General features: G+C 40.7%; 1 protein-coding gene across 2 annotated transcripts in view; it reads right to left on the bottom strand.

The window, feature by feature from the left end:
* Positions 1-15,705, bottom strand: part of LOC124802619 (palmitoyltransferase ZDHHC23-B) — a 71,829-nt gene that overhangs the window by 9,677 nt on the left and 46,447 nt on the right. For both annotated transcript variants that reach the window (XM_047263507.1, XM_047263506.1), the window contains exon 4: positions 2,632-2,808. In XM_047263507.1, coding sequence (XP_047119463.1) covers positions 2,632-2,808 — 177 coding nt within the window. The remainder of the gene's footprint in view (positions 1-2,631; positions 2,809-15,705) is intronic.

Here is a 15,705-nt window from a genome sequence, read left to right on the forward strand (position 1 = left end):
ACCTACAACAAAGAGAACGGCACTTATCAGATCAAAGTAAAATAAGCAATCGATTCAAACTAGACGAAGCATGTGAAAAAGGAAAAGTACCCGAATAAATACGGACGGAGCGCCTGACGCATAGCAATGGCTACCTGGTAAAGCTTAACTGCTAAGCTTACAACTCGAACCAAACTACTGTAGCTGTATCGTCATTCATTCCACCTAAATTGTGTCTCATATTACAATGGATCAACTTTGTTTCAATTTGGAGGTGCGGCCTAAAACTTTTCTCTCACCTTGAATTTCGAGTCTCAAATTTCAGGTGCGGCTTAGATTCGGGAAATTTTTTTTTTCTTGATTTCGAGTCTCATTTTTCAGGTGTGGCTTAGATTTGAGTAAATACGGTACACTCCTGAATGCTTCCTTGTTACCTCCAGACACCATCTGGCAGTTAAGACTATATGGCAGCTTACCACAAAGACTTTATCGTCTTCCTAAAGTGCACGAAGGTCTTCCTTTACGGCCTGTAGTGAGAAATATTGATGCTCTCATATATGGTTTAGCCAAAACATCTTGATTTCTTGCTATGACTATTCATTGGTAAATGTCCACATCATACATGGAACTCTGCCAATTTTATCAACAGCTGGGGGCTCTCCACCTAAGTAGTTTGGATCTTATAGTGAGTTTTGATGTAGTATCTCTTTTTACAAAGGTTCCTCTTGCTGATTCCTTGGCACTAATTGGTAAAAAGTTTCAGTCAGACATCACTGCTTTGTTTCAACACGCTCTTTCCTCGGCCTATTTCATGTTTAACTAAGAATATTTCGAACAGACTGACGACATCGGCATGGGCATCTCCTTGCCTCCCCTGGTGGCTAACTTTTTTGTGGAGTATTTTCAGAAATGATCATTTGGATCAGCAGTTCTTAAGCCAACTGTTGTTTGGAGGTATGTGGATGAAACTTTCATAGTGTGGTCCCACAGAGAACGTAAGTTAATGGAGTTTTTACATCATCTTAACTCCATTCATGAGAACATTACATTTACTACAGAATTAGAGAAAGATGGTTGTCTTCCATTCCTGGATGTTTTGGTTAGACGGAAGAGTGAAGGCTGTCTGGGAGATCCTGTTTATGCATAAGCTCACTCACACTGATTTGTACTTGCACTCTTCAAGTTGCCATCAACCATTCCAAACCACGAGCAGGCTTAAAACCCTTGTACACAGGGTCAATACAGTGTTGGATGCAGGTAGTTTACCTGAAGAGCTTGCACACTTGAGGGCAGCGTTCAGAGACAATGGATACCCGAAACGGCAAATTAACAGGGCATTCTCAGCTAAAACCAAGAACCAGGAAGTGGATAAAGAGGAGAATGCACCAGCAAAGCCGATAGCTTTTCTTCCCTTCGTTGGAAATATTTCCTTCAAAATATCAAGAATCCTTGGCAAGTTTCAAGTGAAAGTGATTTTCTGCTTGCCATGAAAGATTTTAGACTTGCTGCGATCAGTGAAGGATAATTTGTTGTCACGTAAGGCAGGAATTTACCAAGTACCTCGTCTGTGTGGCATGGCCTATACAGGACAAACAACATGCACAGTGGAAGAACATCGCACAGAACATAAATGTTGCACCAGCCTTCTGCAACCCAGCAAGTCTGTAGTTGTATAATACTGTATCTCCAATAGACATTCACAGGAGTGTGACAAAACATTAATTTTGGCCACAGCAACACCTTTTTGGGACTCCACTATAAAAGATCCATTGAAATACACATCACGGAAAATCTGATGAAGCGTGACAGTGGCTACCAACTGGATAATGCAAAGAATCCAGTCATCTCCGAGATTTGCTCCAGACGAAGACGCCAGACTACTCCGATGACTGCAGCAAGCGGCAATGCCAAAGACAGCTGATCCTTGCAGCACCTTCAGAGAGGGTGCTGCTGCCAGACAGTGTGGTTTTTCTGTCACTGTGACTATGACGCATGTGCAGTAACACTATCAGCATGCTATAAAAGGTGGAGCAGAGAATGTATTTGTCAGTCTTCGATGGCTCACCTGAAGATGACTGACAGGTGTCCCGTCGAAATATCGTGGAGTGAAATTTATGACGACCAGCTGCAATCCCAAAATCTGTTCGAACAAAAATGGGATTGTTTGTGTTAATGAGAAATAATCTGTATACTGTATTAGTGCACAACTGTTTGAACCTAGAGCTGTTTCTTCACAATGTGACTATTTTCAAACTGATACGTCAAACCAGTGATTGTTGCATTCCACCAGAAAAAATAATCCGTGTGCTGCTCATAACTGTTGTTATTCCAACACACTGTACTTCAATGTTTGTGCTATAATAATGCCTAAAGGTTTTCTTTGACTGATGAGGGTGTATTGAGAGGCACAAAGACTTCCTTCAGACCACTACAGTTCTCAAAGCTTCCATAAGGGCAATGATGAAAAGCGGTGCTTAGAAACTCAGGATGCATACTACACAGTTGACCGAAGTATGTATCATCAGCACAACTATTTAATTAATAACACACACACACACACACACACACACACACACACACACACACACACGCTGAACCTAACCATTTCTACGCAATCAAAAATATCACAGTTTGGATACAGCTTTTACTTACTCAAGGTCATGATAAACATCACTGCAGTCATATGGCAGCAATATAAAGTCCAACCAGAAGAAAGGTCGGCATACTGATGTGAGAATGAGGATAGAGCCATAAATGAGAGCTCCAGTACCTAATACCAGTGCTGTTATAAAGGCATGCCTGTTGTATTCTCCAATACAGCAGTCTAACCTGAAAAGGAGGAGAAGAAGAAAGGTTAGGTTTGTAATGTCTTGTCAACAATTCCAAGCATGTAGAAGGAAACTGATTGTATACTTTTCAAAGGGAGCAGCTCAGCTTTGTCTTAGGCAATTGCAGGTACCATAAATATGGATGGGTAGGTGAGGATCTCTGCATCAGTTCTTCAAAATGAAAGCACAATATTGAATATTCCATGAGGTAACTTACAGTACTGGTCTATACAAATCTCATATCTTTCAGTCCAGTTTGTGTCCACCCTTACTGTTTTTAAAAAGAGCTAAGCTTATCACTTTAACCTTAATAATAATAATAATAATAATAATAATAAATGTTATCTACAGGTTATAAGACAGAAAAGCTGACTGTCGTATATGGTGTAGGGAACCACAGGACTATTTCGAAAAATTACATGCAATATGTGAAAAAGGAGGATGAAGTGCGAGACAAATACAGGCATCATATTACAGTGCTGCAGTTACACCTGGAACCTAGTATGTAAATGATATGCTAAAGTGTCAAATAATACAGTCCGAGAAGACAAATTGAAGAAGAGGAATTATATCCCAGGCTAAGAAGGCTGTAATACAGTGTAATATCTAAATCATAATTTCCTATTTTTATTGAATATTACTACATTTTAATTGGTAATTAATTTTTTTCAGCACAAAAACTGCTAGAACCTTTTTATATTACATCACAGATTGAATTTCGTGCATAATTTGTCTAAATGTCCGAGTTTTTAGTTTTCTGTCATCAGTCTTTCCAGTATCAGTACGAGTATGAACAGGACACAATTCTGATGGCTCACGTTAAGTACATATTATAAGCATAATATATGTGTATCAGAGTGGTGTACTATACTGAGGAACATAGCAATTTATGTGATGCTAAGTGGATGAATTTATTGGATTATTAAAATTAACATACACGCATTTCTTGTTTACTCCAGTAACCTGATTTGTATTCATTGTTAAGTATGTTTTCTTTCTGTCGAGTACTTCTCTTAATATAGTGGTGTTCCACAAGTTTGTGACCTAAGCAACTGCAAGATCCAGTAAGATTTGTACGCAGAAGCAACTTTTTATCTTCGCAGATTGCTTTTATTGTTACAGTGCTAAACATACCTGCAAAATAACACAATTCAAATGAATACAATGAAAGTAAAGAATGGAATAACAACGTGAAAACCAAAGCCTTCACAGACACGCACTACCCCTGAGTATGTTCTAGTCAAGGTCCTTCTGATCCCTCCTAATGTGGTGTTCCATCACCCATCCAGCCTACACAACATCCTAGTCCACCCCTACACCATCCCTTACAACATGGGTAAAATCCCTGTCGAAGACCAAGGTGCAAAACTTGTCCAATCCACGAAACCAGCACTTCCTACTTCAGTTCTGTCACAGGCTTATCCTACTCCATCAGAGGCCGGGCCATCTGTGAAAGCAGCCATGTCATATCAACTCTGCTGAAAACACTGCACAGATTTTTATGTTGATATGATTACCAATCAGCCGCCCAGCATGATGATTGGCCACTGCAAAACTGATGGTTCAAATGGCTCTGAGCACTATGGGACTTAACAGCTGTGGTCATCAGTCGCAAAACTGACCACACATTGGCACAATATGCAGCTGAGCACAACATGTGCAATGCTTCAGAACCTGGGTCGTCTGGATCCTTCCCTCCACCACCAGCTTCTCTGAACTACACAAATGAGAACAATCCTTGCAACACATATTTCGCTCCTGTAATCCTGTTGGCCTCAGTCTCCAGACCCAACAATGCCCCCTCCCACCTTACAATTTCCCCTTCCTCTGTCCTGTCACCCCCTCCCAAACTTACATCCCATGTTCAGTGCGCACCACTCACCACTGGCTCCAACACCCATACATCACATGCCTAGCCCATGCTCCTGCTGCCCCTACCTCCCTCCCTTGTTCCTAGCTGCAAACCGGTTGCACCCCATCAAGCCGCTAGCCACTAACTCCCAATCCCTCTCCCTGGTTCCCACCTCCCCCTCCCCCCACCCCTCTACCCATCCTACTAAACATAAGCCACACCACACCCTAGTCCACCTGCTGAAATGCAGCACTGTGCATCCAGCCGGCAGCATGTAGGGGCATTGGAGTGTGTGTGTGTGTGTGTGTGTGTGTGTGTGTGTGTGTGTGTGTGTGTGTGTGTGTGTGTGTGCTCATGCCAGCTTGGAAGGAGAACCTTTGCGTCCAAAAGCTTAAGTTTTTAGCTGTCTTTTTATTGTGCCTGTCTGCAACTCGAACCAATCAATCCTTTTGACATAGTTCAAATTTGATTTTTATTTAAGTCCACAAATATTCAGATGTTTATAAGTAACTGAAGTATTTTGTAAAAGGGTAAAAAGGAATAATGTTTTTAATCAGGTGGATGCTACTATAGTGCTCACAGAATGTAGAAGGTACTGATTCACTTCTGCGAAATAGCATCAAAATGTCTGAGCTTCTGCCTCCCAGTTATCTTTTAAACTACAAAAGCTTATGTTTACATCACTAAAAGTAGTTATATTACCACACATTGTCAAGGTACTTCCTTGGGATGTTTTAGATTCATAAATCAATACAACATTGTAGTTCCCTGAAGGTTTTTCTTTCCTGCTGTTCCTCCCTTTTCTTCATTTGCACCTTGCAATAGTATCATCTGTTGCAACCTCCATCCAAGATAATTTTGGTGTCACGAGCAATACTGATACAAAGCCTCAGCTGTCGGGTTCTCTTGTGAGCACACCACTGATTAAAAGATGACTAAAAATGTGGAAAAGTTTAGCAAGGGACTAGTGATTACCACCAGATGTATTCTCTTATTCAGTGCTGTGGTCCAAGCTTTCTGTCTAGTTGTGTGTTGTTTTTTTACTTGGAAAGGAAAACAACTTTGTTTCTGGAGGAGAATTATTGCATGTCAAGCTACAATCAATGACAGAACAATTACAACTGCCCTTCCTAGATTGGATGGTTGTTTGTGGAAGGAGACCAGACAGCGAGGACATCGGTCTCATCGGACTAAGGAAGGACGGGGAAGGAAGCCGGCCGTGCCCTTTCACAGGAACCATCCCAGCATTTGCCTGGAGTGATTTAGGGAAATCACGGAAAACCTAAATCACAATGGCCGGACGCGGGATTGAACCGTCGTCCCCCAGAATGCAAGTCCAGTGTGCTAACCACTGCGCCACCTCGCTCGGTGCCCTTCCTAGAGCCTGAAACTCTAAATTCAGTCATTTTCACACCAGCACGCTGGTTTAAATATAACCATTTACTCCTTTAAGAGAGTTGCAAGGCTATTCACTGGAGTATAGCACTTGCAGTTTGCATGCTACCTACAGTGACAGGAAAACAAAACCTGTCCATGTATTTCGACCATGCCGAAATTCTTCCCCTAACATGCAAATGGAGTTATTGTTCTATGTCAATTGCCTAGGCAGTTCTATTTGTATCATACAAAATTTGTTGAAAAGCTTAAATATAGCCAAAAAAAGAAAAGAAACGAAAATTAATCTTGAAATAACTTTAGAAAAATGTTACTCTGTAAATGGCTATTCTGGTTGCCTTCTTACAAAAGCAAGTACCCTTGGGCATACGTTATCAGCACGGTGGGGAAATTACATTTTTCATTGCAACTTGCTTGCTTAACGCTTGCCCATGACATAGTTATGTAACGTTTAACATGAGATAATATTGAAGTTTTTTTGTATGTCCCACATACACACTCTCAACATACACACTCTCATTCACTCATTTATTCTCACAACAAAACAAATAGTCATTAAATAAATATTAATCCTTTCTGAATTCTATGTTACAAAAATGAAAAACAGTGAACATTCTTAATTACAAAAAAAAAAATCTAAAAAAATTGTTCTGCCATTTAGTGAGCTTCAATAATAATTCCAAATGATACTAAAAGACAAACTGCTAAGAATCCTAACTGACTTTAATCTTATGAGTGTCGGTTTGGGGTGTTTTAGGTAATTTTCTCTAACTCTGAAAGTATGTCAGACAGAAAGCTGAGATTTTTTCACAGTCTTCTTTTCAATAGCAAAGGACAGTATATTGACTTTTAACTAAATTAAATAATATTTAATACAGTTTATTTAGATTCTTAGGGGCTTGAATATTCTGTCGCTCTAATTGACACAGGTACCGCTTCCCACGGCTAGGCTAGCGACAGGTGCAAATGAGTCACGCTAAGATACAAGCGGCTGTATCTGTCACCACCAATGGCTCCAAAGCTACGAGCCGTACTGCAAAGTAGTGCAATAAATGCTATTGTGTATTGACTCGCGACTTTACAGGGGGTGAAGAAACAGACTACGAAGGAATAATCTGAACAGGACGGAAATCAGCAGATGTGATGCACATGTACAGACAAACAAATGATTACAATTTCAAAAAATTTGGACAATTTACTCGAGGGAAAAAGCTTCACAAATTGAGCAAGTCAATAATGTGTTGGTCCACTTCTGGCCCTTGTGCAAGCAGTTATTCAGCCTGGCACTGAGTAACAGAGTTGTTGGATGTGCTCCCAAGGGATACTGTGGCGGATTCTATCCAACTGGCACATTACATCATCAAAATCCCAAGATGGTTGGAGAGGCCTGCTGCTGAACTTGCTGACCACTGTTGGGTTAGGCAAGCACAAAGCTACGCAGTAGAAATTCTTGCCTTGTGCGTGTGAGCAATATCTTGCTGAAGCGTGAGACCTAGAAGGCTTGCCATGAAGAGCAACAAAAAAGGGTGTAGAATATTGTTCATGTACCACTGTGCAGTGAAGAAGCTGCAAATGACAACCAAAGGAGTCCTGCTATGAAAAGAAATTGCACCCCAGACCATCACTCCTGGATGTCAGGCTGTATGGTGGCCAACAGTCACGATGGTATCCCACTGCTGTCTGGGGCTTTTCCAGACACATCTTCAGCCTTGAATCTCATTGACTGCAGTAGAACTGTCTTCAGTTATGAGCCTCACTTTGAACTGAGTCCTGATGATAAGCAAAGACATGTCTGGAGACACCACAGACAGCAGTGGGATACCAATCTGTCACCTGCAATACGGTCCAGCCACCAGGTGTGACAGTCTTGGGTGCCACTTCTTTTCATAATACGACCCCTTTGGTTGCCATCCACGACACCCTTACAGCTCAGGATGTCAACTATGTTCTATGCCTCACATTGTTGCCTCTCATGGCAAGCCATCCTTGGCTTACATTTCAGCAAGATAATGCCCACCTGCACATTGTGGGAGTTCCTACTGCTTATCTTCATGCTTGCCAAAATCTACCTTGGCCAGCAAGATCTCTGTATCTCTCTTGACCATCTAACTTGTCAATTGGACAGAATTTGGTAAGATATCCCTCTGGAGAACACTTGATAACACTATCAATCAATGCCAAGCTGAAAAACTGCTCACACAAGGGCCAAACATGGACCAACACATTACTGACTTGCTCAATTTGTAAAGCTCTTTTCTTGAATAAATCATCCAATATTTCTGAAACTTTAATCATTTGTTTATGTGTACATGCAAACATCTACCAATTTCCATCCCATTCAGATAGTTCCTTTGCAGTGTTTTTTCCCCTCCTTATTGTGTATCACAATGTGTGGGTGTAGACTCAGACTTTTCATCCATGACTGGCATCAAGCTAATGTCGCACTTCATAAGTTACTAGCCGCTTATAGCAAAACTTATCAAAAAACTATAAATACCCAGTTGTTAGCCAATGGGAGACTATTGATCAGTAGATGTTATGATAAGGTATATTGCATGCATTGAATACTACACTTGTAGCTGTGACTTAGTCAAACCTTGGCAACAGCTACTAACTATAATGAGTTCAGTCTACAATACGCCACTTTTTACTTAATATGTCATGCACAATAAGCTGATAGCTAATTGTTTTACTGCGGGTCACTCTTCTTCAATATTTTGTCGGTGTGTCTTCCTCGCAGCAGTGTCCTATTCCAGCGACATCTGCCTGACCTTCCTCTGTCACACACAGCAACTAAATTTTAACAGCACAACTGCAACAATTTCCACAAATATAGCTCATTGGCTACTGACATCACTATCCATTTACACTGAAGTGTATGTCACATCAGAAGGCAGCCCTGTTTTGAACTATTCTGAGCATGCTCCTCTACTAATCCCCAGTAGCCACTGAGATTTAATTTCCTTGGGATGCCTTACAGTGAACAGCACTAGTCCGCAATAAAAGCTCTCCTCCAACCTGTGATGTGGTCATACTTCAGCAGTGAAGAAATTTTAATCATTGTTGCCTGCAGCAGCACTTTGTAAGGCTTGTCAACGTGAAAGGCGTTCCTCCTTTCTGCCATCACATCTAAGTGAACTTTGCATTCAAGCTCCTTCTCTCTCTCTCTCTCTCTCTCTCTCTCTCTCTCTCTCTCTCTCTCTCTCTCTAAACCTGTGGCACAGATGGGAGCGATAAGACCCTAACCTGCTCAGAAAGGAAGTACTAGCTTTCTGCCCTCATATCGAACATTAAGGATCCAGACTTTAGTAGGCTGCAATATGATTGCAAAGGAAAACTACAACTATGTCATTCCACTGAAAGACTACATGTATGACAATTTTTTCAGGGCAAATTCAGAAAATATTGCAAAAGCTGATGCATTTTTAGCAGGTGAAGTAACAGAGTGGGTACTGAATGTTTCAAGAAAGTGTGGAAAACTGTAAGAATTGAAGAATCAATACATAATCAGTACTGATTACAATTAAATGACTTTAGACGAAATATTAGGAATGATGCTAAATATAGTCAACATGCCACCAGTAACCTGAAATAGGACATAACCGAGGGCTTTACGTATCTAGACTATCTACCAGATGGTGATGAAGTATCTTAAGTCTTTGCAGAGAAACTGCACTGAACAAAGAAAAGTTAGCTAATAAGAGCAAACAGGTTGAATAATTTTCATGGAAAGTAGGTGAGGCTGATTACGGGCACAATGCTGGTCACTGTGAACAAGAAAATAAGATGATGCTCATGTAGTAAGAAGATGGTTTGATAAGTTTTGTCAACAACTCACCTTACTCCTTGATGTAGTGACTAAGTGAGGGATATACACTTTGTCCAGCAATCCTCCAGCCTTCTCATCCCATAGAAAAAATGTTGTTGTTGTTGTCCTCAGCCCTGAGACTGGTTTGATGCAGCTCTCCATGCTACTCTATCCTGTGCAAGCTTCTTCATCTCCCAGTACTTACTGCAACCTACATCCTTCTGAATCTGGTTAGTGTATTCATCTCTTGGTCTCCCTCTACAATTTTTACCCTCCACACTGCCCTCCAATGCTAAATTTGTGATCCCTTGATGCCTCAGAACATGTCCTACCAACCGGTCCCTTCTTCTTGTCAAGTTGTGCCACAAACTCCTCTTCTCCCAAATTCTATTCAATACCTCCTCATTAGTTATGTGATCTACCCATCTAATCTTCAGCATTCTTCTGTAGCACCGCATTTTGAAAGCTTCTATTCTCTTCTTGTCCAAACTATTTATCGTCCATGTTTCACTTCAATACATGGCTACGCTCCATACAAATACTTTCAGAAACGACTTCCTGACACTTAAATCTATACTCGATGTTAACAAATTTCTCTTCTTCAGAAACGATTTCCTTGCCATTGCCAGTCTACATTTTATATCCTCTCTAATTCGACCATCATCAGTTATTTTGCTCCCCAAATAGCAAAACTCCTTTACTACTTGAAGTGTCTCATTTCCTAATCTAATACCCTCAGCATCACCAGACTTAATTCGACTACATTCCATTATCCTTGTTTTGGTTTTGTTGATGTTCATCTTATATCCTCCTTTCAAGACACTGTCCATTCCGTATAGTAAAAATAGGTTCTGTCAAACTCTGCAAAATACTCATTGACTGCAACTACCGTATTTACTCGAATCTAAGCCGCACTTTTTCCAGTTTTTGTAATCCAAAACACCGCCTGCGGCTTAGAATTGAGTGCAAAGTAAGCGGAAGTTCGGAAAAATGTTGGTAGGTGCTACCACAACTAACTTCTGCTGTCGAATATATGTAGCGCTACACAGGCATGCTTTGCAGGCACAAAGATAAATACTGGTGCCAAAACCTCTGCGTCAGTAAGTAAATTTTAAAAAAAGGTGGAAGACGAGCTTTTTTTTTCTCCGCCCCAAGTTTTGACGACTGCATTTTCATACATTATCCAATGAAGTAAATACAAATTCCGTATTGTTCATCTTCGAATGTAGCAGCATTTCAGTGTACTACGAAAATCCGACTGGCAAGACTGTTTGGGATGTTGGTCAATGTGGCCAACTCTACATTCTGTATTTTTTCCTACCTGTGAGAAAAGATGGTTGCTATAATAAGAACTTTTATGAATTGTGAATCACATGCAGTATTCTATTCATCATAAGAATAATACGAATATAAACATTTTGCCATGTATTCTTTCGTGTCTGCTGCTATCTCATTTAAATCCTGTCTGCCAAATAAATTACGAAACTAGAGTGAGACAACAGCAAATGCAGAAGAATATACGTATCATGTCATGTTTATATTTGTGTTATTCTTATGCCTAATAGTGATAGAGTCACAAATGAAGCACGGCAATTGACTAGATGTTTAAATCTAAGATGACTAATTTCTCTGCAGAATGAAATGTACTAAAGAGGCGTCTGCAAAGATTTTCAAACCGAGAAAAATTTTCGCTAAACTCTCGTTCAGAACATTTTCTATCATACGCAGTCTATTATTTGGTTCTTGTTGATCATTATCAAAGAAAGCAGCAGTGTAAGTAAGAACAAATAGCAGTCTCTTGCCATTGTTTCACTAATGAGAAGATTTGTCTCTTTTTTTTGTTTTTGTTTTAATTGTAAGCGGCGGTAGTGCGCACAAAAGCAAGCCATGCCACCAGTGGCGACAGGCCGTAAACACTCATTATCAGAATGCGACTAACAATGCATGACACAGTACAGTAATGCATTTTCAGCTTACAGTGACGTAAACACCTACCGGTATAACAAAGAGAACGGCACTTATCAGATCAGAGGAAAATAAGCAATCAACTCAAACCAGAGGAAGTATGTGAAAAAGGAAGGGTACCCGTATAAATATGGAGGGAGTGCCTGACGCATAGCAATGGCTACCTGGTAAATCTTAATTGCCAAGCTTACAACTCGAACCAAACTACTGTAGCTGTATCGTCATTCATTTGACCTAAATTGTCTCATATTACAATGGACCAACTTTGTTTCAATTTGGAGGTGCGGCCTAAAACTTTTCTCTCACCTTGAATTTAGAGTCTCAAATTTCAGGTGCGGCTTAGATTTGGGAAAATTTTTTTTCCTTCATTTCGAGTCTCATTTTTCAAGTGTGGCTTAGATTTGAGTAAATACGGTATCACTTCCTCAATTTATGAAAATGTCTTCCCAGTAAGCCAAAATTCTAAGTTAGGGAACAGGAAGAAGTGACTTGGGGGGCTACGTCTGTTGAATAGGGTGGATGAGGAACCAATTCAAACACCAATCCATGCACTTTTGGCATTGTTTTCACTGATGTGTAGGATGGCCCATTATCTTGGTGAAAGTTTCAACAGTCCAACAACAAAGCATAATAGTGTCCCATTATGATTCTGCCTTTTTCCAAGTAATCCATGAGGATTACTCATTGGGTATCCCAAAGAATTGTGGTCATCATTTTACTGGCTGACAAAACTGTCTTTGCCTTCTTCGGTGCACTTTAACTCGGCTTTGTCTGTTGTTCTGACTGTCATTTTGACAATGTTGTTTGATGATAGACACAAGTTTCATCAACAGTCACAAATCAATGCAAAAAGTCTTGTAGATTGCAACTAAACATCACAGACATTGTGTTGAAATGTTTTGCTGGATGTGCTTTAGGTCGACTGCAAGCAATCACGACACCCATCTCACACACAGCTTCTTTACAGTCACTTCTCCGTGATGGATATTATGCACTCAGTGTGTTGAGATACCTTCAGTCTCCGCAACCTCAATTTTTTTATTCGGCATTCTTGCATTACCATATCATGCATTTTGCCTGTGCTTTCCTTTTTCATGACCTCACCTGGATGGCCAGAGCATGCTTCATCTACAGTGCTTGTCCAACCACATTTAAATTCATTAACCCAAACACAAATTGTTCTCAATTATGGTGCAAAGCCCACATGAACTTCATCCAATTCTGCTTTAATCTGTGTGGTAATCCAACCCTCCAAATGAAAATGTTTGATAACAGTACAAAAAACTGTTTTTCCCTTTTCAATCACAGACCAAATCAGATGGCCGTCAACAATAAACTGTACGCTGTACAATGTGAAATTCTTTACATGATCCTTCGAATAACCAAGCTTACCAACCATGAAGGTGTACCAAAAATGTTCCATTCTTTCTCGGAGCTTTACCAGACTTATCAAACCATCCTTGTAACAGAAGGATTTGTTACTCATAGGAATAAGGATACCCCTGAGAGAAGGGAAAGATCTGAAGTGGCACTTGATTGGACTAAATGTGTGATTGGAACAATATGAGATGTTGGTTCATAGGAACAACTGTCAGGTCAGGAGTGACTGAAGGTCAAAGAAATGTCTGGAGACTCCAACACACTTAATGGTGATAGTTCAACTGGTGTCCACAATGAGTTGAAGGAAGCCTTGTAATGTAAATGTGCCATACAACAATGCACTGACAGCGACACTGAGATAAATTGTGTTCAGACAATTGTACCAAGCTGTACCAAAATGGTTAAGGTTATGGTAGCTGAAAGTAAAAAATACTGTGGCCAAAAATGTAGTGCTGCATAATGAAAAGTGCCATAATTCAAGGAAGAAATAAATCCAGGCACAGCAGAAATCTGACTCAATTTAGCTCCCAAGATTAGTCACAGTAGCAAAGAATGGAATAATGAAGGCAGCAACCTAGGGCAACAAACTGGAAAGATTCTTGAGAGTTTTACAGAAGGACTATCAGAAGAAGATGAAAGTGGATGAAGTACACAAATGAGCACCCAATAATCCATCAACGAGAAAGAATTATTAGATACCAGAAGTGAGTATTGTACGATTTTTCTTTCCAGAAATGTATGAGTACATAGCACAGAAGCTGACGACGACTGACAATTTTCGTCTTCTTACTGTCCACACAGTCTAACACGTAAACTACTTTTGAAGTGCGAAAATATACTAGAACAAATAAAATTTCTATAAAATGCCACACTGTGCAATGTACTTGCGGTGAGACTGTCACAATTCATGAAATCCATCACCCATGGCCTCTGGCCTGCTGAGGAGGACCACAGTCCTGGGTCCATGGATAAACCATGAAAATCCGCTCCATTACACCATGCACAAACAGAGCTGGCCTGCGGGCAGATCGGTGAGACTAGATCCAATGGGCAAGGCCTGCACATTAGTGGGAACAGAAGGGCTTCAGATTGGCAGGCCAGATGCATTAGAGATACCTGCAGAAATGGCCTGTAGTTTTGGCTCATTGTGAAAATCCACTTGTGTGGTCAGCTATTCACGAGTCACAGACAGCACATTGATGAAATGAGGCCATGGTGATCAATCCATGCAACAGATAACTTGGGTGAATTCTCTGAGAATCAATAATGATAAGAATAGGCAGCAACTCACCATAAAGATTGTCGCTGAGCCACAGACAGGCATGTAGAAAAGACAATCACACTCTCACAACTAAATTTCCATAGCCATAGCCTTTGTTAGAAAATGAGAGCGCACAAGCATGCACGCACGCGGGTGCGCGGACACACGCGCGCCCACACACACACACACACACACACACACACACACACACAAAACTTGTGCACACATGACTGCCATCTCCAGCCACTGTATCTACAGTCTCTGGGAATCAAACCCAAACAAACCATTCCAAACACCTCCCAGCCTCTCATCAGCAGCTGCTAGGCTAGCAGTAAGAAGTGACAGCAGCACTGATTGTAAGCTGAGGGGAGTGGTAGGAAGGGGAAAAGCAGTAGTAATGAGGGAGTAGGCAAGTCACGCACATGCTCAGCTGCACCCAGTCAGCAACGATGTATAATACCTCAGTAAACAAACCATTTCATCTACTGAGGCAAAACAAGCTTTTTCCAATGTTTTCTTCAAAGGTCCCCGATATTTCCTTGACATGTTTGAAATTCCCTGATATTCCCTGATTTCCAGAACCTGTTGCAACCCTGATGAAGCAACAAATTAACTACCAAAGCCACACTATTTTTTAAATATGAAATGTGAACACAGTTAATACCTCTAATAATGTATGCCACATTTATCAGATGATCAGTATGTCAACACATTACCGACATTTAAAAGTTACTTAAGTTTTATAAATCAAACTTCCCCACTTTGTGTACAGGCTGTCCTCAATTATAAAAAAATGAAAAAGCTATCAGTGCAGTCTGATTGTGACTGCACATATGTGAAAAACAAACCCCAGTAAATTCTGTTTAATGCACACGAGCAGTTACAGGCCCAATGTGCCCATATAAAATCTATTGGACAATTATGGGGCTGGAGGTACAGCTTTCCTTTCAGCCTGAAATACAATTTTAATAAGTTAACCATTTCACTACACAGCAATGTAAGATCTGAAGTCCACAATACCTAAGGGCCTCAGATACCCTTTGTTCCGGCATAACCACAAGTGCCAGAATGAAGATGATGAATGCAAGAGAAGAGAAGGTGGTGAAATGATGTTGGCCAATGGTGTGCTGATTAAGACCGCACCACGACAGGAGTGGCCTCTACAAGAGGCGAATATAAGCGCTGCTCCTGCCAGCCTCGGCTGCTCAGTATCAGGGCAGTATATGGACAGGCATAG

Source organism: Schistocerca piceifrons, chromosome 6 (assembly GCF_021461385.2).
Source record: "Schistocerca piceifrons isolate TAMUIC-IGC-003096 chromosome 6, iqSchPice1.1, whole genome shotgun sequence".
In the NCBI taxonomy this organism is placed as follows: Eukaryota; Metazoa; Arthropoda; class Insecta; order Orthoptera; family Acrididae; genus Schistocerca; species Schistocerca piceifrons.